Source organism: Apteryx mantelli, chromosome 3 (assembly GCF_036417845.1).
Source record: "Apteryx mantelli isolate bAptMan1 chromosome 3, bAptMan1.hap1, whole genome shotgun sequence".
Lineage (NCBI taxonomy): Eukaryota > Metazoa > Chordata > Aves > Apterygiformes > Apterygidae > Apteryx > Apteryx mantelli.
The window spans coordinates 88029046-88053221 of NC_089980.1; the positions used below are offsets into that span (position 1 = coordinate 88029046).

Sequence of the window (24176 nt, forward strand, 5' to 3'; positions counted from 1 at the left end):
CTGTCAATAAAGCTTATAGAGTAGTAGTAGTAATAATAATAACAATAACAACAACAATAATGCATATAAATAGGAGACAATACATCCTTTTCAGCCTCAGTTGCAATGATTCAACTCAGAGAAAAAAAACCCACCCCTTTTATTTGAATGGGAGCACTGGTCCAGGTCACACTGGAAAAGCAAGCTCTAAGTATCTTTGGGAGTGGGGGGGAATCCACGGATTGCATATTATTTTAAGTGTAAAAAAGGTATCAAGTTTTATTTAACAAGTTAATAAGTAAGCACCTCATTAATACATTAAAAATGCTTTATTAAAAGTCAGTGTAGTGGAACTACAGTCGTGCTACATGAAAGTTAATTCTGAGGTGAACAACCTGACCTACTAATGATTAGGCAGTTTAGAACGTGAAATGCTCTATCTATTTTATTTTTAAAAGCCACTTAATGAAATTCAAAAGTTACCAGCTTCTAGGCAACTTCAAAGACTTTTAACATGGTAGATTTTAGAACTATTGTTCCCACATGATATCATCTCTTTTCAGTGTAGACTGAAGTTTCTGCACATTTTTTAACAGCTGAAGAGAGCTTTTGCTTTTCTGCCCAGGACAAGCCTTAGACCTACTTTCCCTTATAGCAACTGGAATTTCCTTTGTTTCCTTTTGGTCACCACATTTTAGTTTGACATGAGCTGCCTCTTGCTTCAATTTCTGAGTTTTTTGCTTTATTTTCTGGACCTAGGAAGAAAGATTACCAATAGAATGTTACTTATTCAGAAAACACATTGCTGTTTAGCTTACCAGACTTTTACCAAATTCAAGATGTCTGATGGACACTTTTAAAAAATGTTAAAACCTACTAATCTGATGTACAATTGTCTTGTTGAAACAGAAATCGTTAGAGAAAATTGACCTCACCCATATTCAATAGGTTGTTGAACCTCCCACACACATATACACACACTTCCTAAGGTTCCTAAGCTTGCTTGAGAGAGCCTGAATATCATCTGCTATCACCACTTTATATTTGCTGTCTTTTTCTATTTCAAATGGTACTACTCTAACCAAAAAAAGCTATAAAATGTATACTATTTATTATCAGTTACTCTAAGTAGTTTACTTGAAAGCCCCCTAGCAAAACACAAACAGAATAAATATGGTTGAATTACCACAAAATGCAGGATTTTTTTAAAAAATGTCAGTAGTATGCCTTGACTTATATTTGGCATGAAAAGGTCACTGCCAAAGATAAAATTAGGTTGGAAGTGTTCCACATGCCAATTTAGGTTTCAAGTCCATTTCTATAAATGATTAGCTTTAATTGCATTCAAGAACATATTATTAACTGTGAAATACAGAGATGGCTACAGTGTTTTTAGTGTGACAGGTTCAAAATATAGAAATTTGTATCAGAAATATTAAAATTGGCCTGTACAAAATTGGCCTGTGTGAAAGCACCAGAAGAAACAATATAGAGCAAGGGTTACAGGAGTGGCCTGTATTGATAACCAGGGCATGATGGACAGTAGTCAAACAGATAAACATTAGAATGTGCTGTTCACATCAGCACCAGAAGGCATGCGCTCTGATAAGGCCGCACCACAGCACAGACGACTTGCCAGCAGATCTGCACTCTGAAAACATGAGGATGACAACAAGGTTGCACCCCATTGTATGTGCCATTCCTGTTCCTATCATCCCAAAAAGCAAGAGGAAGGCAAACTATAGCTATAAGGACATGGAAAAATGAAGAAACAAAGGTGCAGTTGCTGCCCGTTGTCTTAAGAGTCATGGAGGATGAAGTCAGCAAGATTCTGAGGCAGAGGATCATGCCATAATAATTGGTGACTCCTCAAGAGTCTATGAGATTTATCCGAAAAACAGTTGTCATTGCCAAGCAAAAGGAACCCAAAAGAGACACGACTCAATAGTCAATGTCCTATACCCATGTTGCTAACATGTGACCCTGGCAAGACTATTTTGACATAACCATCTTGGTGCTTGCAAGCATGTGGACAAAAAAAATTTGAACAAGTAAAATTTATCAAAGAATGAATGCAAGTGAAATAGTCTTATTTAAATTAATATCACCTTCCCCTTCCATAAGGTCTCACATAGTTTTGTTTTGTTTCCTATATAAGCAAGTTCTTAGGTGAACCTATTTATCCTGAAACATCAGATGGAGGAACAGAAAAATATCAGATGGTACTATGGGTTGCATTTCATATCACATGTTCCAAACCAAGCTGCTACAAGGGGTTTAAGCAGCTCACCTACAGAACAGTGATTTTATATGGGCATGTATGCTGCACCGTTACCTATGGATCTGTAACAAACAGTGTCAGGATGCATACAGTTTAGGGGTTAAAAAGACAAAGGCTTGTCCAGCTATGATTTTGGAGAAGTTGCATTCAGCAAAATATTTGGTTAATAAAAGGCTTGAATATTTCAGTAATGTAAAAAGACACTTAAGCCAGTTGGTACAGGAATCAGAGCTTCTATTTTTTTCATTCCCCTGAGGGATAGGGCATAAAGCAATGAAATCTCAACAGTCTGTCTTAAGCCAGTGAGCAGAAGTGACAGACTGACCAACCCTGTTCTGTACTGCAGAAGTGCCCCAGGAGCAGGTTTTCCTACTGGCATACACATCTGGCTGCCAACTGTAAGTACATTTTCTTAATCAAAGGGAGGAATTGGAGGTACAAAAACATTGAGCTAGCAGCCTAATTTTAATCACTTGTATTTGAACACTCTGGCTGAAGCATTCCAGTGACATATTAATTAATGACAACAGGAGGCAGAGTTGTAGCAACCATTCAATTGGTGTGTTACTAGCTAGACAGCTTACATTTTTTCTTACACTAGCCTGATGTTTTTTCAGTTTGGATATGTGTTCGCCTTTAATCTCCATTTTTTTCACAAGGCAATCCAGATCCCATTCTAGGTCTTCACAAACTTCAGAGTTATGAGTTTCCTGTATCTGCTTCAAGAGTTCTTGATGCTCACTATTAAAGACAAAAAATGGTATTCATGATATAGCCTCAAGGATTTACTCCAATACTTTTGGTGTACTGCATGTGTTGCTAGCCGCCTCCTCTGAAATATAACAATTTAGCATTATTTACCCTCTCATACAATACACATTCATCTGGAATATATTCACACTAGAAAGGAAAAAGTTTTTCCATTGGGTCTGATTTTCTCATTCCAGATTTTTAGCTGATGTGCATCTTATTCCTCCCCACTAGCCACAATCATAACAAGTACATGTGTAACACTGTGCAAAATGAGAATTTGGAAAGTGAACAGAAGCCAACAGCAGCTACACAATACTGTATTTTCACCTCCTACCCAATTTAGTGCAGACTTTGGAGACAATGTACGACAGAAAAGACTTGTTTAAACTACTACATTTTAAATTATAGTTATTCTGATAGATCACTCAGATTAATACATTCTACTCAAAGATTAGCAGCGAAGTGTGCTGCTTTGCTGAACTAATCAAAAGGAATAGTCTAAAGCTACTTGATATCTGGAGCTCTGTACTAGTCAAAAACAGAGGAAAGACTTCCCAATAAAGCCTTAGATAAATAATCTCTTTCCAAAGGTCATGGCTTCTTTTCTAACTTCTGACTAAACTGTTGCTCCTTGCCGGTTTAATTGAAGTAACTGGCTGTTTCTAGTTAAAAAACAACAACAACAACAACAACAACAACAACAAAACCCCCACACACTTCTGCCCTTGGATTGCCATTTCATTAGTAAACTCACCAGTGCTTTTCAAAAAAGAGATTTGGCTGCCAGTATAAATTAAGCCATAGCTCCTATGAGAGCCTAGAACTCTTATTTCATTATTAAGATGGGAATATAGAAATGCATATAGAAGTTCAATATACACTTTGGATTATACGTGGGAAGCCCAGAGTACCAAGGATTAATCAGGTGCCAATGGGACACCAAGGATTTTAAACCAGTGCCAACATCCTAACTGGTTTAACCAACACATCCCCTGTTCAAACCAGAGCTCAACTTGTTGAAATGTTTGGAGAAGTTGCAAGCAACAAAACATTTGTTTAATAAAAGGCTTGAATATTCCAGTAATGTAAAAAGACACTTAAGCCAGTCAGTACAGGAATTAGAGCTTCTATATTTTTGTTCCTCTGATGGATAGGGCACAAAGCAATGAAATCTCAACAGTTTGTCTTAACACAGTGAGTAGAAGTGACAGACTGAGCAACTCTGCTCTGTATTGCAGAAATGCCCCAGGACCAGAAGTTCTCCTACTAGCACACACATCTGGCTGTCATGACCACTCCACGACTACTACAACCAGCTACATTTCCTTAGCCCACAGTTCTTCAAGCTTGTGTTAATGGGAAGATGTCTAAGAACATGACTGCTTGGAATCCACATTTACTTGTAAGGCTAGAAAGATACATTCACTCCTGTCTTGTGTTTTAGCTTCTCCAGGCTCTGCCCATTTTCTGGTCAGGAGGCAGGAATGTGTCCCTCTTTCACAACCCCATTACAGCACTGGCAAGTTCTCTTGCTATTGACAGGGAACAAATCCCAGAGTGTCTCAGCACAAAGACCCATCAGATATGCACCAGGCTAGTGTGGAGGGAGCACAGAAAGAGTGAGGACACAGCAACACAGGCTGGACTTTGTGACAGGACTATTCCTACCACCGCTGCCATAACCTGTGTTATCACCCAAACTGACAGCCTGCTGCAGGCCTACTCAATACTAGGACAACCTTTGCAGCCTTCTCCAGCAGAGCATTCTTGGTGGAATTGGTAGAACTTACAGTATGTTTAAAAATTGCAAAAAGCACAGGCCTGAAAGACTTTTCATTTGCTGCAGCTGTTACCTTAGTAGCAGCAGGGTTAAGCACAGGATGTAGAAGGAGAAGAAACCCAATTGAATGTTGCTTGCTCACAAGATCAGTTAAACACCAGAACAAAAACAAATTTTCCAAATGAGAAAAATCCTACTAATCAGACCTGCTCAGACTACTCTCCCCACTACACCCCAAACCAGCTAGGTTCATGTATAGCATGCCTGTCACTTCCCAGGGCCACAACTGAAGTCACTTATAATACCAGAGACGAGTACTCACAAGCTCATTTGGCCCAGTTCATCTTCTAGGGCCAACAGAAGGTCAGAAAGATTTCTGGTGAAAGTAGATGATGTGGAACAAGAAGATACAGATTTTGAAGCAACAGTTCGTCCTGAAATCCCAGATGCAGCTCTCTCTTGGCCTTGTGATGAGAAACGAGGATTGCGATGCTTCATAATATGCAACACACTTTGTACGTTTGCACTAACAGAATGGCTGGAGCTGGCAGACTTAAGGAAGAATTAAAAAGTGGTTTACAAAAGTGATAAACAACTACAATGAAGAGACTTATTAAAACTGTAGATGCCAATTTAGTAAGAATATTTAATTACACTCACCTTCCCAGCCACAAAAGGTAGCACACCAGCCTTTACATGAAATTGCGGAAGGCACATTTTCTTCACAGTAGGATTTTTCTGCCATAAGGTAAAAAGGAAAAGTACGACAAGAAATTCCAAAGTGCTGACCCAACAGCAAAATCTTAAACTTACCAAATAAATAAATAAATAAATAAAATTCCAATAAACAAGCAGTGAAATGCATCATCTCAGTTTCCCTCTTTAAAAAAAAAAATCCCTCCTGTATGTGGCAGAAGTAGGATTTTCCAACAATAACAGCTAAATAAATTCTATTCCAGATGCACTTAGCAGACAGTTTGACAAACAGATTGATATTAGAAACTGGGCATTGCTTACTTAAGTTTGCAAAACCAGAGTTGCAAAATTTTGACCAACCTGTAACCTGTGCTGCTAAAAGAATTCTCTTGATTTCAGCATTCCCCTCACAACACACCATCTTAAGATTGCTTAGTTCAGATTGCTTTGGGAACTAGTTCTGCCAGATAAACTAAAAAGCAGCTAAGACAGGACAAGAAGGCAGGCAGTAAGACTGTAACAGAGGTTACTGTCATGCTGGTGAGGGTGCTAATAGCCCTATCCCAGTTTTAATTAGAAGGAGGAGCAGGGGGAGGGGAGGAGGGTAAGAAGAAAGAGATTCAGCACTGTTCTTCCCTCTGGAAAGGGAATAAAGCACTGCAGACAAATCAAGTGCCCCTTGCGTCACCCTTTTTGCAAATTCTTATCTCTGTGCAAGTCAGATCCTATCAGCAACAGTATGCTAATGACAAACTTTCGTGTTACCTTCTTAGTTTTTTTCTTCTTTCTATTCTTCTTTTTGGGTTCATTTTGAGATGAAACCAAAGACAACAAAATTCTATTTATCTCAAATCCTGTTTGAAGCTGTGGGAAAAAGCTGAGAAAAATAACTATTTAATGTAATATTAGAAGTCTGAAATCACATGGTCTGATTAATGCCCTCCTTCATGCATGGATGGGAATCAATTAAGGGCACTATTAACTGTTCTGTTTCGGAAACATAAGCTATGTTTAAAAATTGAATAGATTACTAGGATGGCATGATATCAGGCAGATCTTGCAGCACTGTCTTAGAAACTCCTATTTTCATATCCAGCTGCAGCAGATATATTTCTCTGCTGTGACACCCAGTAACTGAGTAGGCCAATTCTGTTGCATGCGAGGGGTGTGATCATAAAATCCCGAATAGTATGAACATTTGGATCTTACAATTTGGGGGCAGACAGAACTGAGCCCATCCATGTAACACTGAGGTCAAGCCTGCTGGACAATCCAGGGATTGCTCTGTAGTTCAAAGTTGATATAAAGGCCAGTAATAAATAAGATAATAGCCATTATTTAGCATGTATAGCAGACTGTTTTAGCATGTTTTAGCATGTATAGCATGTATGTTTTAGCATGTATAGCAGACTTGGATAAACAGCACTGGAAGTTTATCACTAAAGAGAGATTATTCTGGCTTTTCTGTCAAAAGGAAGTTGAAGTAGCCACAGTACACCTGCTGTTTCCCAACCCAGATCCAACAAATCTAAATCAAGCCCGCAGTGAACTTAGTAGGACTCCATTTACTACACTGAAGTCCTTTCTTGAACAGTTGTTTTTACTGCTGCTAAGGTCAGATTATCTGCTCTGGGAAAGTTATTCTTGCTATGTTTCTCAGAAGATAAAATCTCCATACTAGGCTTTCTGCTCTGTGGCAGCAGAAATAGTTCAAGAAACCCAAAAAACTGCAAGTTTTCAACTGTGCCATTCTGTTGGAAGGTGGTCACAGATCTGGGCTACAATCTGTGTGTTATTTCAAGGTTCCTGGACTGATGAAAGCCAGCGGGCCTTGGAAGAGGTACAGAAAGTGAGTGCAATGATGAATTAATTTAAGCTGTTAGCTGTGCTTATAGCTAGGTTCTTACAATATTATTCTTCAGCTCTTGCATCTCCCCCCCCCGGAATGTCACCACAAACTGCCCTCTTTCAAAATGGCTGCTACTTCTCAAGGAAGTGATGTTTAGAACACCTGAAGTCACTCTGCCCCTTAACAAAAGGTTACTGTTTTTCTTTGATTTTGCTCTCTGGGGGAATATTCCTTTCTCAGTTGGATGGTGGCCCCCCAAGAACCGACTATGAACTCACAGAACAGTGAATTATTCAAACTCTCATTTAACAAACAGTGTAACAGTATCACTAATTCAAGACTTTTCCAAGAATAATCCAGTGTATTAGATTCCAGCAAATCTTCAGAAGAGGAAGACAAACAAAACAACTAACCTTACTTGGGGTGCTCAGTTTCTTACATGATCCACTTTCTAGTAACTGTAAGCTAAGGTTATCTGATTTAGTTGTAGTTTCTTTGGAAATTTATTTTCTACTCAGATCACTTATAGCAGCTTTGTGACTGATGAACTGTACTATTAACAAAAAAAACCAAGTAGAATCTTCCTTGAGCAAGACATGCAAGACACTAGACATGTTTTCTATTACATAGTTTATATCTGGTCCAATTAGTATTGCAGGAGTTCTTCCTAGGTAATAATCATGTGGAATTTAAAAGTAATAAAAAAGGACAGGAAGAATAACTTTCTTCAGTAGTAAGAAAAGATAAACTAAAACCTTTTCAATCTACCTGAGCAGCTTTGTCTTGTATTAGCTTTTCTTCTAAGTGTTTGATCTTGTCCTGAATTTGAAGGCAAAATGCTTAGTCGCATTTCAGTTTGTCACACTGAATCAGAAGTATGAAGTCTCTTGCAATTGTAATCTGGAATAAAACAGGACTGTAGGAATCTTTAAGGCCCAGACTGAAAAAACAGACTTACAGAAATGAAGCCAAGTTAGGAGGCATTCAACAAGGTGTGTTTTATTATCTTAGCTTTAGCAGAGGAAACTTCTGCAAAACTTAGGACTATTAACAGTATGCCATATAAATCATATCAAATGAATGACTTTCAGACTGTCACTTCATGCCTGCTTACTTCTGCAATTCTCTGAGTAGCACTGTTTTTCTAGCACTTCAAGCTTTTCAAGTTTTGCATGCAACTCCACCTGGTTCTGATTTTTCTCCTTCTGAAGTTGGGTCTGAAAAAAGTAAGCAGAAGTTGAGTTGGTAGCGGACTGAAATTGTTTCAGACAGCAAAAAAGTAAACACTCTGCAGTAAAGATTTTTACCTAGTTTAAATTTCATATTTTTTTAAATTGCAAAGTGATGAAAAATACTAGGCAGACAAAGACGACTCAGGTTTCCAGTAGTCTCTTTATCTACCAAATATGCAGGTATTAACATGGTTTTGCTCATCAGGAATTCCACCTAGGGAGTCTTTTTGTACAATTCATTGAATGGTTGCCATCAGCAAGTCAGAGAGTAAATTGCTTATTTGCTGTAAACCTGAGCAGACCTGAGGAAGAATGAGGGATAAACAGTTCCGATCTTACACATTTCTGTACTTTTGTACTACATTACTACTTTGTTAATTATGTTAAAAAGCCTCACCTGTTGTTCTAAAACCATATTTTTCTCCAGTTCTGCACTGGAAACCATTTTCTTCATGTAATCCAGCTGTTTCTCCAGCAGGGAGCAGCGGGATTGTGCTGCATTTAACTGCACACTTATATCCACAGAGAGACGCAGAGACATTCAGTACAGCAGTGGGAGTTACACATTTAGCCAGTCTGTCAACTGATTTGAAGAGCTCTCTAGCCCCAAAAACATGCAAGAAGAGTTTTGTTGGTCTGAACAAGTCACGTGGTTAAAAATATATTCTATACAAGACATAAAAATCAGGATGCTTCTTCAGAGCTAGATACTATTATGAATTCCAAAGGTGTGAGCACTGCAGTTACTTTGATTTATACCAGCAGATATCTAACCAGAATTCGAGTTCTTCCTCTCCCCTCACTTTTTCTCAAGTTAGCAGTGCTATACAAGTAAACGGCTGTTTGTTTATTGTAGGATTTAAATATACCACCTGAAATTTGCTCATTCTTTAAAATAGCATTATGGGGTAAGCAATACTCGATTAATATACATAAAAATAAGTTCTAAACTGGATTTACAGTTATCAGGCAGGACTATGCACCTGCCCAATTCTGAAGCAAAAAAAATAAGAGGGCTGGGGGGTGGCATTAATTAGCAACTTGTCAAAATAAGCAAACACTCCCTGGATTATGCAGTCTTTGACCTGCTGTGGCTACACGTTATCACTCAGAGAAATACCTTTCCTCTGTTGCATCAGTTCTTGATGTGATATGTTCTTTTTGTAGGATTCATGCTCTAAGGCCTTCTTATATCGAGCAGCTTCTGCGGAGAGGCTGCACAGATTATCTTCTGCCTGTGACCTCTCCAGCTCTAGGCAGTGGATCTTTTCTTGAAGGGTTTTCAGGGCTGCCACCACAGCTAGCAAACAATACAACAGTTACACCTTAAGCTCTTACAACAGTTCTTTGTTCTTATTATTTTTATAAACCACTTCAATGAGCAAAATACTATCTAAATTTTCTTCCTAGGATATCCCTTGAAGTGAATGATATTCCCCAACAAAGCACTGACACACTCAAAACACATCTAGGAACAAACAAACAAATAAATAAATAAAAGAACATTTACTACATAACTGAGGTATAAAGCACAGGTCCTACGAGCAAAGCTATTTTCACTTCAAATGTTAGTAAGCACAAAGAAATCACAACAAATTAAATAGAACAAAGCCTAGAACTTAGAACTATTAGCATCTGCTTGCACAGAAGCAGGGAGAAGAGGTATCAAAGTTAGCTCACAAGTTTTGGTGTAATGCAGCTGGTTTAGACAGATAATAAGGACACTGGGAGGAGAAAAACAGAACCGGGCCCATATTTTACACAGCCCAATAAGCTGATAATTGTTTTCTGAAAGACTGTTTTATTCACACGGTCTCTCAAGGAATCATACCACACAAAAACCTTAAAAGTAATTTTAAGCTAGAGGGAGTTAAACGACACTATGCAAAGCCAATTTCAAGTCAGAGTAGCACACTAATTAACTTTTTTGGTTGTTTTAAAGTCACGAACTGCTTCTGCTGAGTTTGAAGCATTCTCCTTTGCTTTCAGAGGAAGTCTGACAACTTTTAAGTTAAACAATTTTCAAAGCCAAAGTTTATAAGGATGTTAGAAGACTTGGGGCAGTTTCCATTCCAGACATATGACTTCAGGGACTACTCCCTCAGGACACATATACATCCTGTCTCAATGTCAGTCTGATAATCACAGCAGGTCACTGAACAGAGTAAAACAGAATGGGGAGTTTTCTCTAGAGATTTCGCATGGAACAATTAAAAAGACCACTTTACGGATATATTTTGGCTTTACCTTGGTTGTTGGGGATAGGTGATAGCCTGTCACCACCAACAGCTGTCAACTTCTTTGATTCTCTATAAGCAAAGGCTGCAGGAAGTATTTTATCTGGTGGCTGAAGAAAGCTTCCTTTGAAACTGTGCTTTGATTCAGAATCCATAGCTTGTAGGAAGAGAGATATATAACGCCATTATGACCTTAATGAACTATATAACAGTGACAACGTTTTCAAGGTACATCACTGGGCAGTCCCTGGCTCTGTTTATATCAAACCAGATCATTTGGTCAAAATAAATAAATAAATTACACACATACGTACACACACACATGCACAGGAATCCCATATTTTAATGCAATTCCAAACCAATGCCTTTTATATCACTAATGATAATTCTCCTCAACTACCTGAAGCTTTGTAAGATTTTTCTTGGTTCTTTCTAATTATTTTTCCTTCTAAAAGCTAAAAACTAATACTTCCCTAGTATCTATTTTACAGATTTTTGCATCTGCCTCTCAGTGCTCTATGCAGAGCTAGCACTGAGGTTTTACAATCTGTTTTCACTTACAGCCTTCTCAGTGCTCTGATACTTACCTTTTTACATATGTTAGTATATATAATAAAGACATGGTGCCCAACATTTAGCATGGAGATAACAAAAAGGTTATTTAAGATGCAATATTTCCGTGACTACTACCAGTAGTCTTCCCATTACTAAACCTCTGTATTAAGTCCTGTTTCTCCACTCCCTTTCTGCACCACGCTTTCACATTATTTTATCACAAGCACATTAGAAGACTGTTTGCACTGTGCCAAACAGTGATCTTCCTCAATCTCCAAGATATGGGCAGCGAAACTGGCACCAAGTGGTACCACTCAAGTGTTTAAAATACAGGGCAAACTCCTCCACGGTAGCAGGGAGGTGGCAGCGCCTGCCACAAGCCTCTACCTGCCGCACGGCTCCTCATGCATCCCGGGAGCCACGCCACACAGCTGAATCGGGCTTTCTGCTTCGGCAAAGCCATTTATGTGTTGCTAACTCCCAAGGAAGCCACGAGAAGGAGGTACCTAATAACAGGAGGAAGAAACCCTTAGCAAAACGCACGCAACTATAAAGCACTTTCTGGGAGAAGTCGCTCCTACCGGGGGCAGGAGGAAGGAGATTTCCAGTGGAGGCACCAGTTTCTAGGAAAAGCTCTCTTAGCACCACACCAAATAAAAGAATCCACATCCATCCACACAGCCTAGGCACTAAACCAAAGACACTACGAAATATTTTCTCTCTGCTCCCAGTTGCCATCACACAAGCGCAGGCGCCAGCCTCCGCCATCCTGTAGCCAGCACTCGCGGGACTCAAGGCCTCCCTGGAACTGCTGCCTTTACACGCCTTTACTGGTGAGGCCCCCGTGCCAGGCAGCCCCCACCACAGGGGCCCATCCTGCCCCGGCCGCCCCTCGACCATGTGGCGGGAGCCGCGGTGGCTGCCGGCCCTGCCCTACTGCCATCTTGCGCGCCGCGGGTGGCCATGCGCCCCAGGACAGCGAGGCATGGGCCCCTTGCAGGTGGGGTATCCTGCTCCGTGACCGTGACACATCTCCGTGTCGACAGGCCATTTCTGGGACCTCCTCAGCTCTGCACCCCTCCGGAGTACTGGGAAACACCCAACCTGGCCGCCCCAGGCAGGCTGACGAGCCATGTCGGGCAGCACAAAAGACAGGGGCAAGGAGCAGCAGGCAGCAGAAATTTCAGAGAAGGGTGAGAAAATCCTGTGCCCACACAGAGGGCTGGGACCTAGCTCCTGTCTTTAGATAGAGGAGGAGATGGACGTAGCACAGCATGGCACACCGGCGCATTCGCCTGGGGAGGCCTGGAGGAAAGAGCATTTGAAGCATTTCTATCTTGATTAGTGTTTCCCAAAGCTCTCGTTGGGGGGCCCCCATGAAACCTGGCAATGAAGAAGTGAATTCAACATCTTACGGATCCAAAGCAGCGACTGAGGAGTTTGCCGTGCTCACCAGACACTAGCCCAGAAAGCACAAGGGCTTTGCACAGCAAGGGTGGGCACCTCCCCGCTGAGCAACATCCCTTCCACGCGCTTCAGCGTGTCCCTGCCTAGGGCTGCTCTGCTGAGCGACATCCTGCAAGTGCAAAGCTTGGCTCCACCGAAGGGAAAGGCACAGTTTGGACTTATTTTTCCATGACAGTCTTTCCAGTATGCCAGAGCTTTCTGGTTGTTACTGTCCGGAAAAAAAACAGCTGCAACACTGAGCAGAAGAATGGCCAAATATGTTTCTTCCCAGGTCTACCTACACATGAGGTTATCACAAAGTGAAGCAGGGTAGGGACTCACAATTTGCTATAGCCTCCCACTTCTGGTGCACAGCGAATATGAGGGAATTCACTCCACTAGCAAAGTACACCAGAACATCTGACCAGGGAGCTAGTGAGGACTAGCAAGTGTAATGTAAATTCACACCTTCTTTTATGTTAACTTTCTTTTGAAAGCAACCCCCCCATCCTCTGTTCTTTAGCTCAAACAATCATACCTGATATTCCAAAAACATTAAATTAGCAAGACTTACCAATTTTCCCATTGCTTCTCAAGCCCTACAAACTGTTGATAAAAAAAGACTAAAGAAAAGGTCCATAAAAATGCATGTGTACACACCCACAACAAACTTTCTACCACTACTGTCATCACTGGAATGCAACTTTGGAAGCTTATGCATAAAAAAGGTCATTTTTACTCATGCCAGCGAACCCTTTTAGAAGTTAGCATAATCACAGACTCATTTTTCCTGGAGTACTCCAGAGGAATCTGGCTTTCTTGCAAGTTTGCAGCTGCTATATATGAATTAGTTTCCTTACCACCTTTGCATAAACAAGTTCTGCCGTTTCCAAGGAGATGGGTATGCTGACAGATGTAAGAAGGGCAGTGAGCCGAAGCAAATAACGAATCAAAGAGGGAGGGGATAAAATACCAGAAAATTTGAGAACTTCTGATCACACAAATGGTTAAAAAACCCACCTATTTGGGGGAGGAAGGAAAAAAAAGTTTTGGTTCTGTGGGGGAAGGAGGAATAAAGTGAAACAGAAGAGACCAGCTCACCACTCCAGTGCTGCTGAACCATCTAATCCAATGTGGGGTGCAGCACGCAAACCCATGATTTTATCAGCACAGTAGAGGGTAATAAGCTGCAGTCTGGGGTTGAACGGGAAGCCGGGGGTGAGGACTCCTGAAGCTACTTGTCAGAGGACAACTGACACATCTAGGTTTGCAGAACCCCTGCTGTGGATGTAGTTATGGACTCTCTGTTTTGCCACAGATTGCTCAGACAAGGAGGGGGTATAAAACTGGCAGAGGGACCTGTTGCTATAGCGTTTGTCCCTAGGAGACTCTGCCAACATAATTACCTCAACAGAAGTGCTCCTAATGTAGACAAGTCCTTCAATATCTTAGGGAGTAAATATAGTTTATAACAACCATTCTGCACAGCACCAATATCTACAGCACTACAGGCCTAAGACAAGGGCATGGGCCAGGAAATGGATTAAGTCACTCTACACCTGCAAAGGTGAACAAACGTCCTGACCACTTTCAGCACATTAGGACAAGAAACCTGTGAGGAAATAATTAAATAGTGAAAATATATCTGGATGTCAGCTGCCCTACTATCAAGGTTTACCACCATGAATGTTTTAGATTAAGTATCTATACAACCATGAAGGACAGATCTGTTTCTTAACAAGGGTTGAACACTCTACATCCATTGCAAGCTTAACTTACTGCTATTTAATTACACGCTACCATAGATGCAGGTACACTGCCATAGGGAGGTGCTTTAAAACGGACACTGCTTCCTGAATGGTAATGCTTGTGCTAATATATAATGCTTGGGGGGGGGGGGGAGCACTTCACCACCACTATTTAAAGCAGCCAAAAGACCATTGATTAGACACATTCTTAGTTAAGGAAACGAGTGCGTTAGCTGGAGGAACAGCCTAGAGAAGCAGGCGTATTAAACAGAGGTTGACAAAAGGCTCAGGTCACAGGCAGAGAGGGGTCCAGGGCGGGGGGGGGAGAAACACCCCGCTCCCATGCCCGCAGCTTGCACAAGCCCGCGGGGGCTGAGCCGCCGCAGGGGGCAAAGGCAGAGGGGGCGCCTGCACCTACCTGCCTGTGCCGGGTGCAGCTTTGAACCCACCGCCGGCCTCGGGAGAGAGGCGATTGCGCTGCTTCCCGCTGCGCTGCACCCGTGGCTGCTAGCCCAAGCGGAGCTGCTTCCCTGGAGTAGGAGCGCTTCTGCTGGTTGCAGGCCTGGAGTGAGCTCGCACAGAGGCTGGTGGGCACTATTCCCTTCACTAGCTTCCATCACCCGTGTATGTGACTTTCATACCGCAGAGGAAAGCAAGCGAGCATGAGTTTGGTACTGCAAGACAGAGACTCTGCCATTTCATCATGGGCATGCAAGGACTGATGTGATCCATATTTATTTTGTAACTGCTGCTGAATGTGGCCTGCATTGAATGCCAGAGCACTTGATCAGGCTGCCGTATAAAATAATTGAAATTACAGTTGCTGCTGCCTAGCACAAGTGAGCATACCAAGAGCGGGGAGTTACTAAACACTGCTAAAATCCTAAATGCTACAGAAAGACCAGTTACAACTAGCTCATCCTCCTTCTCCCCTCCGTTCCTCCCCTCCATTGTTAGCTAGATCATTAAAAATTACTCGAAAAATATTCTTTTGAAGAGTCTGAAAATGTTTTGCCACGTAAACAGCATGTCACATACTGTAAAGCAAGATGTGGAAAGGCATTTCAGGAGTGAACTGTAAGAGATTCAGGGAATAATGCTGGCTTCACAGTTTCCCTAGAAATACACACCATAGGAGTACTGGGATAACTAAGGGACGTTACACTAACTTCTCCAGTGCTCTTTATCTTCCAGAGGTCCTGCTTTATTCAAAGTGCTGCGAGGGCAACCTTTTAGTGTCTAAGAAACAAGCTGCTGTCAGAACACCTTCAAAGAGGAAAGAGAGGATCAAAGCATTATTCAGAGCGAAACACAAAGCTGACTATCTTCTGACCTAACCTAATGGGCACGCACAATTTATAGTGCTTTTTTCATAACCGAAAACAAAGTCTCAGATGAATCAAGGAATGATTCACTGTTTATCTGGCACGTTAGAAGAGACACTTTAAAGAATTGCCACAACACAGGCTATACCAAGAAACTCCCATTATGCTGGCTGCTGCCTGTCTGTTTGAGTCAAATATTGCGGCCGAAAGGTTATTTAGAGGCCATTTGCATGACACAATTCAAATTGGTCTATCTTTTCCCCTTTTACTTTCCAGGGAAAAGCCTCATCAGCTGTACTAGCTGGGCTAATAAATTCTTTTAGCCTCATTCTTGACAGGCAAAGAACAGCCCTTCCTTCACACTGACAAAAATAAATAAATAATGTTGTTGGCAAAATTCACTGCTGTTTTGGGAACATTCAGTCACTAGCATTCTGACGCAACCACTTTAATCAGCTTCAAACATATACTCTTGCTCAGGGCATATTTAAGTAGCTGGTACTCATGTGTCTTCTTTACCCTGTGGCTTAGAAATGTGATAGTCGCAAAACTAATAGGAAGTGAAATCAAACTGAATCAATAAAGCATTTCAGCATGTTTTTAAGTTCTCTGGAGTCCCAGTTTAAAATGGGTTTTGAAAAAATGACCAAAAGTGTTGTTAGAATAATTAAGGAACCCGGTGGCAGTGGGGAGTTTTTTGAAAAAATGACAGAGGCAAATCCATTGGAGTTGTCTTATTTTTTTTAACTGTGAGATAGCGATGGTACCACCACTGGATAAGTAAAAGCTTAGTGCCCAGGTTCTTCAGCTGGTATTACTGTATCAAAATCTGTTTGTTCTTAAATTTCAAGCCTTATGCAAAACTTTTGTACAATCTTTTTTTTTCAGTCTTGGAAGAAAGCAGTTACATTCTGTGCTTTCTCACTACACTGTATGGACTATAGAGTATTTTGAAAAAGCACCTGGAATTTTAATGAACAAAAAGTCCCGAGACTTTTATTTCCTTGTATCAGTCCTTCTGAACATTCATACCCATTTTCCCAAAAGTATCATTTTGCTAGAGATAAAAGAGAAAGAATGAAAAAGAGGTAGAAGGAAAGTGGAATGAGTTACATAAGTATTTTGGGAACAAGGCAGAGAAATAACCATGTGGAGGAAAACTAGGGGAAAACCAAAGATTCTGTGAGGCAACTTTTTTAGCAAAGGGTTCCAACCTGACAGTGTATCAAGCAATCTTGGGTCATAACATCTTTAGAGTTTTGCTGTTGTCTTCAGTGAGTACAACAGACCCAACGCCACATTAAATCAGGTCTTTTGGGCAAAATACATCATAAAATCATATTCAATATTTTGGGGGGAAACGGAGTCGGTGCAAACTGCTTTGACCTGCATTTTATAGCTGAATTCAGTGTTTAGAGGAGCAAGACTGCAAGTTTAGATCTAGTAACAATTGCTATGTTAGCACGAAAGCAACTGAACTGGAACAGAATGTTATCAAAATAATTATATTTCTATGTCTTTAATCAATTCACAGTAATTTAAATATATAACCCTTCTGTAATAAGCATCAAACAGAAAACAAGCTAGTATGTATAGATGGTCACTAATATTCTTCCTCTCTTCTCTAGTAATTCTGTTTCTCTTATCTTTTCCTTTCATCCACCCCCATTTTGTAGCTGCTTCTTCTCCCGCATCTACTCTTTTCCTTGTATTTACATCATCTTTGTTCCTTGCTCTTCTCCCTTCATCTTCTTTTTCTTTCTCTCCCTCTTTTACTTCTAGCATAAAAAGTTGGGGTTTTTACACAGTGAAAAGAGCCATTTTCTCCCCCACAAATATAACTATCATGTTGTGAAAATTGAAAATGCTCCCCTCAGTGCTCTCCTTCAAGAATGCAAAATGTTCCTTTGCCTCCCCAGTGCTATTTGCTGATGATGATGCCACCATGCTATGTCCCATTTGCAGTTTGCTCAGCTCGGTCACTTCACCTGCCGGAACAAACTGCTTTTGCTCATTAGATTGGAAGCAGCTCTTCCAGCTTTCTAGAGAGCAGAGCAGGGTATGTGTGTCCTCACAGGCTGGAAGGCAGGAGGAAATTATTGACTCTGGCTACTGAACCTTGAATAAAAAGAGGAAGACCTGGCTGTTGTGGAAAGGGAACGTTTTCAAGGGAAACTTTCTCCAGTATAGAAGACTATGCCTCTGCGTAGAGACAGAATAATCACAAATTAGAAGGGCAAATGCAAAAAGAGACATATTAGGGTAGGGTTGGGCAAATATGAGCGCAGGTTGAAGTGAGAATTACAGTGAAGAAATATCATGGGGTAGGGGTTAGTTACTGCAGGTGCTGACTTATTCACAGTAAACACTTACTGCAGGATAATTTTCTTCTTTTATGTCTCAAATATTTAATGGGATCACTGAAAGATGGTTCTGGATGTTGCAACTTGCCCTCTAGGCAGATGAGACAGCCTGATTGTGTCATGTGATGCCCCACTACTGCTTTGGAATTTGTTTTCAAAGTAAACTTATGTTTTCACCAATACTTTCTCAGAGAAAGTGTTAGTCTCCTCTCATCCAACATCCTTTAACCTAGCCTGCAGAGGGAGTAGGAGGTAGATTTTTAGCCAGATATCTACAAAATCATGACATGGAAGAGCTGAGAAACACAAAGAGAATAATTGTTTATAGAGGTTCTGCCTCCTTTTACCTACTGCCACCCCTTCATTTTTTTTCATATTCTCCCTTGCTGCTGATAACTGGGTACATGGCAGAGAACAAGAGTTTCATTCTTCATTTTTATGTTGGGCAACCTAAGAAAAAATGCAGCCCAAAAGAAAGCTATTAACAAGAAAAAGATAAGTTTCACTCCTGGCAAGAAATGATCCCAAAAGTCATCTTTTGTCAACAACAATTGTTGTTAAAGATAGATACAGAAAAAGAGCAAACAGATTTCAGTCACAGCAACTCATCAACCTTATTTTTTTGATGTCTATTGTGTCAAGGAAAAACTTTAAATAATATTATCTGTTTACAGAACTTAGAATACTCATAGCAACATCAAGAAATCCACATTACACATCCTGGACAGGCACAATATCGTAAGTATTGACACCAAATATAGTTTGTATATAAAACAATATATACAGTTCTCCTAAGGAAATGCAAAAATGCTACATCATTACTTGCGTTTGGAGTGGTCCAGGACAACTGTTACGACATTCAAAGCTATGCAACAGGATACTTGTTTCTCATAGTCCGTATATTTAAACTGGCATGACTTCTAAGATACAGGAAAAATCTGAGTAATATGCTATGAAGTCCTGCAAAATGTTGCATATATAAAACTAACTTCAACTGATTATCAGTTATTCAAGAGCTCTTTCTCCCCTGTTAACATGACACACAGTTTCTGAGTGCAAGACAACTTAGAATGCAAACGTGGGTCCCTAGGGCTTTAAATTCTTGATGTCTTGTTCCTGCATAAATCCTGCCTGCATAAATCACAGAGGGATGGGACCAACAAGGGATCGATGTGCCAGGACACCCAGCCTTTCAGCATCAGGGCCCACTCCTGAGTTGGGTAACGACAGGCTTTCATTCCCTGAACGCAGAAGAGGAGCGGGTACAGGGCCAAAGCAAACACATGGTCCGTGGGGAGGTAACGAGATGTGCAGGGGAAGCACTATGAACGTGGACATGTGTGAATTCCCACCCTTCTCTGGTGCTTGGCACCTTTGGCCTCTTGGGATTCAGAATCTGGAGTCCTTTCCTGGTGGTGAGTGCCAAAATCTGTTCTTTAAAACTACGAGTAAAGAGTTCCTGTAGCATCTCTGGTCTATGACTTCATTTCATATGGATGCAGGCCACAGCATTATTCTTTTTGTTACTACTGGAAAATACAAAGGTCTATGTTACTACACAGCCTGCCAAAGGTGTTTAAAAGGCCTATTTGGCTGTCAGCAAATAAAAGATTCCCAGTGAGCAGTGTTCATTTTCTTCTAAAGTGTAGCAGGAGGAAGTGGTGTCCATCTCCCCTATGCAGTTACCCAGTGGTTTAGAGCACTAGCCAGGAAGTGGAGTTTAATGGCTTTCCTGGGGAGCATTCATACCACATCCCTGACCACCATGCTAGACTGGGAGGACGAAAAGCAGGAAGGAAATAGGGTGCCATCACCTTTTCGTTTGAAGTTATGACCCTATCCAGACAAGCTTGTCAGGGTCTAGGACAGGGAGAAGGCAGCTGAGGCAAAAGACAAAGTAAAACAGGATGTGTCCCTGTCACCTAGTTTACCCACTGGAAGAGAATCCTGGGTTCTATTTATGCATTTTTACCGCAAATAGCCCCTGGATAAAAAAACAACACCAACTTGGGAATAGCTACCAGAAACCAGGAGTCCTCTCTCCTAGGTAAGTGACTGGCAACAGTCGTACTTCCATTTGGTGTCTCTTTCTTTCTCTTTGACACCAGTGCCACACGTTTACCTTCTTTTCTGATAAGGACACACCTTCAGATGACATGGTGACTACTTCCCTTCCACCTTCCAGTACATCCAAGCACCAGGGACAGTCCCCTGGGAGGTACAGGACCTAAAGATCTAAATCCCCTCAAGCTGAAGTGGACATTGGATGCTGATCTCCCAAACTAAGAGGAAATTCTAACTTCACTGGGCTATTGCATGGAAGGTGACTAATCTACCTTAGGTGCCCAGGCATTAAAACCAGCAGTGGCTATAACAATAAACTTGACCTTACTGGGATGTGCGTGCTGAGCTCAGAGAAATTCCTCTCAGCTGGGTCTCTCTCGGAGCTGCTCTACCTATTTCCTGCATCACAGGTGGGCACAAAGGGGAGAGAGGGGCCATGACGCTCACCCTGGTGCAATTCAGAACGCTCCTATCCAGAAACAGAGTAACCGGATTCAGGTGGCTGCTCAGTCTTTTTCATCAGAATTCCTAGGTTACCCATGTTATTTTCTGGGGTCTAGCCCTTCGTCTTTCAGGCTGTGTTTACACAGCTAAACGAAATAGAGCCAGCGACTCAACAAAGCAGAGCATTGCCTTAAGATGCCTGTAGTTCTGCTACATAGTAGCCAAGATCTTCTCAGAGCAACCCATATTTTGGCATAAAACTATTTTGTAGTCTTTCTGCTGGAAAGATTTTCTCTTCTAAGAAGCCAATGGGCACCTTATCCATCCTTGCTGCATTTATGACCTCTAATGAGGCAGGGTGGCAGAGGTTGGTTCAGATGTGCATACCCAGCCCACACTAGGCCAGACCACACTGCAGATGTACAGGCATGTGCTGAGAAGCAAAACAAACCCAAGTTTTCTCCTACACTTTATGCTAGAGCTTGCTTGATCAGTGAGGCCAGTCTGTTAGCAAGATACATGAGTTTGGGCTTGATACCAAGGTTGGGCCTCAGTTCAAAGACAGTACAGGAGTAGCCTCTGGGTTTCTGATGTCTCTCTGTAAAGCAGGAGTCACAGAACTTTGTTTCCTCAGAGGTCTACTGTGAAGAAAAACGCATTAAATACTGTGAAGTGCCCAGATGCTGTGGCAAGAAGCCAAAATTCAGATCTGAAAGGAAGAACAGGGTGGACTTTTAGAAGAGAGAGATCCCTTCCTATATATTTGCTAGTTTCAATTAAGTAGGCTTTAACAAAAATGGGTGTAAATGAAAGCATTTGAAGGAATCTAATTAAAAAGCGGTTTCTTCTAAGGTGCACAAGTTTTACTGTGTTAGTACTAGTTCTTCAGTAATTGACTAAGTGAATTCTCCAGTAAAAAGTTCTTTTGTGACATACAGAAACTGGGGAAAAAAATTAAAAGTAAATAAAATATACTTTAGATCTTATTTATGCCTTAGGAAGAACAGAAAATGACATGAATACAATTACTTTATATTGAAAAAAAACACTGCAGTGGGATATAACTTGCATACAGCTATGAAAGTCCTTTCTAGTTAAAAAAGGAGGGAAGTTGATAAATAATCAAGGAAGGAAATACTGGGGTTTAAAACAGCCACAAAAATGTTTTACCTCAGCTTATCATTTTAAAAACTCTAATGCTGTAATTCTGGATGAGTTGCCAGATTGTTTCCTTCATAATTCTGCTTTTCTCTTATCCATTCTTTAGGGATCAAAACAAGCATATTAACTTCAGTCAGTGAACACACAAATCAAACAAACATATTCCCCTAACTTCAGGCTCTGATTAATTCTGCTAGTAGCCTTTGACCTTGATTTCCACAATGTTTTGCAGTACATACAGAAGCTTGACCCAGTATCGGAAAATTGCAGAGATTTGGTTTGGAAAAAATAAAGCCACCTTCATCTCCATTACCAAAGTGCTACAGTAAAACCTATAAAACAAAGAGCTGAAATCTGGAGTTTAGGCCTTGGAGCCAGTTTCACAATCTGTTTCCTGTAGTAAGAGTTCATTTGCAGCCAGTGGAAAAAACAGCTTCTAAAAGATAAAAGGCAGTGCTATGACTTTCAATCAATCTTACCACTCAGTGTGGGAATATAGCCACACTAAAATCTAACATCAACACTTCTGTTTTGATTCTATTTAGTATTGATCTTTGGTATATGTAGGCACTGTCAGAGCCATCCAGCAAGTACAAACTTGTCATAGGAAAAATGAGATCTATCCAAGTCCTGAAGATTAAAATTTAGACAGAAATAAAGCGAGCATATGTGACAGGTCTATTCATAGGAAAACTGGGAGACCCATAATGAGTGACAACAGAACGGGACAGGCAGCTGAAGTGGTAGCTAATATAAAAAAAGAAGAGAAGATAAAAGGCATTGGCAGTGGTATTTTCTTTGAAACCATCAGTTACAATGGGAGTGAGTGCTTGAGTGCTTTGTCAAGACTCACATTTATTACAGCAGCGATGATTTGGGTAGATATATTGCTCACAACGGTGCCAAAAGCCTAGAGGAAGCAGCTGCACGAAGCAGCCCAGGCCTGTTCATGCCGCCAAACAATGGTAACTCGGATTCATCACAGAATGGCATTTTTACAGGAGGAGTGGGAAAAAGAGATTGGCCTTCCTCGAAAGGCACAGGTAATGACAGAAGGACACCTATTTTGCAAGCTTCAGAGAAACTGTGCCAGAAAACAAAAGGAATGTCAGATGAAGACATCAGACTCTGTAAATAAGAGAGTTGTCGATGGCTTGTTTTTGTGAGCCAGTCCAAGCCTTGTTCCTGGAATCAGAAGCCATTTCTGTTTTTCCGTAGTATGCAAGTAGCTTGCTCTGTATTTAACTTTGGTTTTGAGTTTTGAATTTTATAGCTGGAAACTTGTGCATGATAAATGTCAAATAATTACGCAAGACCACATAGACCCAATGTCCTGTTCCTGATTTACTTGCAAGCATTTTTTTTGCTTTTGGGATACTTGAAATTGCGGTTCCACGATTGCTTTAAGCTGACAGCTGAGAATGTGTGGTTCTGCCCCTGTCTACATGTTTCTCTTGCCTCTTCTCTGCCAGCCCTAGCACTCATGCAGCCAAGAGGTGGATCAGATCAGGGACTGATTTGTTTGAAAACGAACTTTATAAAAAAAAAAAGCATTTATGAGACCGTATGACCAGGGAAGCAGCAAGAACACCTCATCTGGTAGCAGTCTGCACTTATCTCAGATTAAAAAACTGTGGAACTGTTGCCCAACGTGAACATTACAGGGATTTTTTTTGTGTGTGTGGTTTTATTTTCAGATTTGAAGGTACTGAATTTCATTGTATGGACTGTTGTTTTTCCTTCGTGTGGACATGTTTACTTAGGCTGTATCAAAGGCTTCTGCTGAAGTGTATATTTGACAAGCCTTTGTGATTGCTTAAAACAAGTGTGTGTTTATCTTTTTGCCAAAGCAAATTCCTAAAGTAAATTTACCACCAGGATTACTTTATTACTTGCTGTCACCAGTAATAAAGGACATCTTTTTTTAAAAGAATTTTTTTGAGAAATCTGCCACACGCCTGTAGAGGAAATCAAGGGAAATAAAAACTGTGCAGAAATGACAGCAAACTCTCTCCCTTACCTAGAGGTTACGCGCTTCCTCCCAAACGCACAGCTAAGCGCGCCCCGGCCCCGCAGGTCGCGGCCCCGGCGCCGCCGCTCCGCGCGCATTGCCTCCTGGGGCGCGTAGTTCCACCTCGGGGGCGGGGCGCAGAGCCGCCCTTCTGCCGAACTACACGTCCCAGCATGCCCTCCCCGGAGAGCGATTCCCCGCCCTGATTGGGCCGCCTGTGGCGAACGCTGAAACGCGATTGGCTGGGAGCCC

General features: G+C 41.2%; 1 protein-coding gene across 1 annotated transcript; it reads right to left on the reverse strand.

Annotated features, from left to right (window-relative positions):
• Window positions 1-345: 345 nt before the first annotated feature.
• Window positions 346-23973, reverse strand: CEP57L1 (centrosomal protein 57 like 1). Its single transcript, XM_067294797.1, is given in 12 exon segments — window positions 346-734; window positions 2857-3001; window positions 5116-5345; window positions 5454-5531; window positions 6255-6353; window positions 8107-8157; window positions 8453-8471; window positions 8473-8555; window positions 8968-9091; window positions 9693-9870; window positions 10818-10964; window positions 23934-23973. Coding segments are annotated over 11 exon segments (1377 nt in total). The 5' UTR covers window positions 10963-10964; window positions 23934-23973; the 3' UTR covers window positions 346-509.
• Between the last annotated feature and the right edge of the window lie 203 nt (window positions 23974-24176).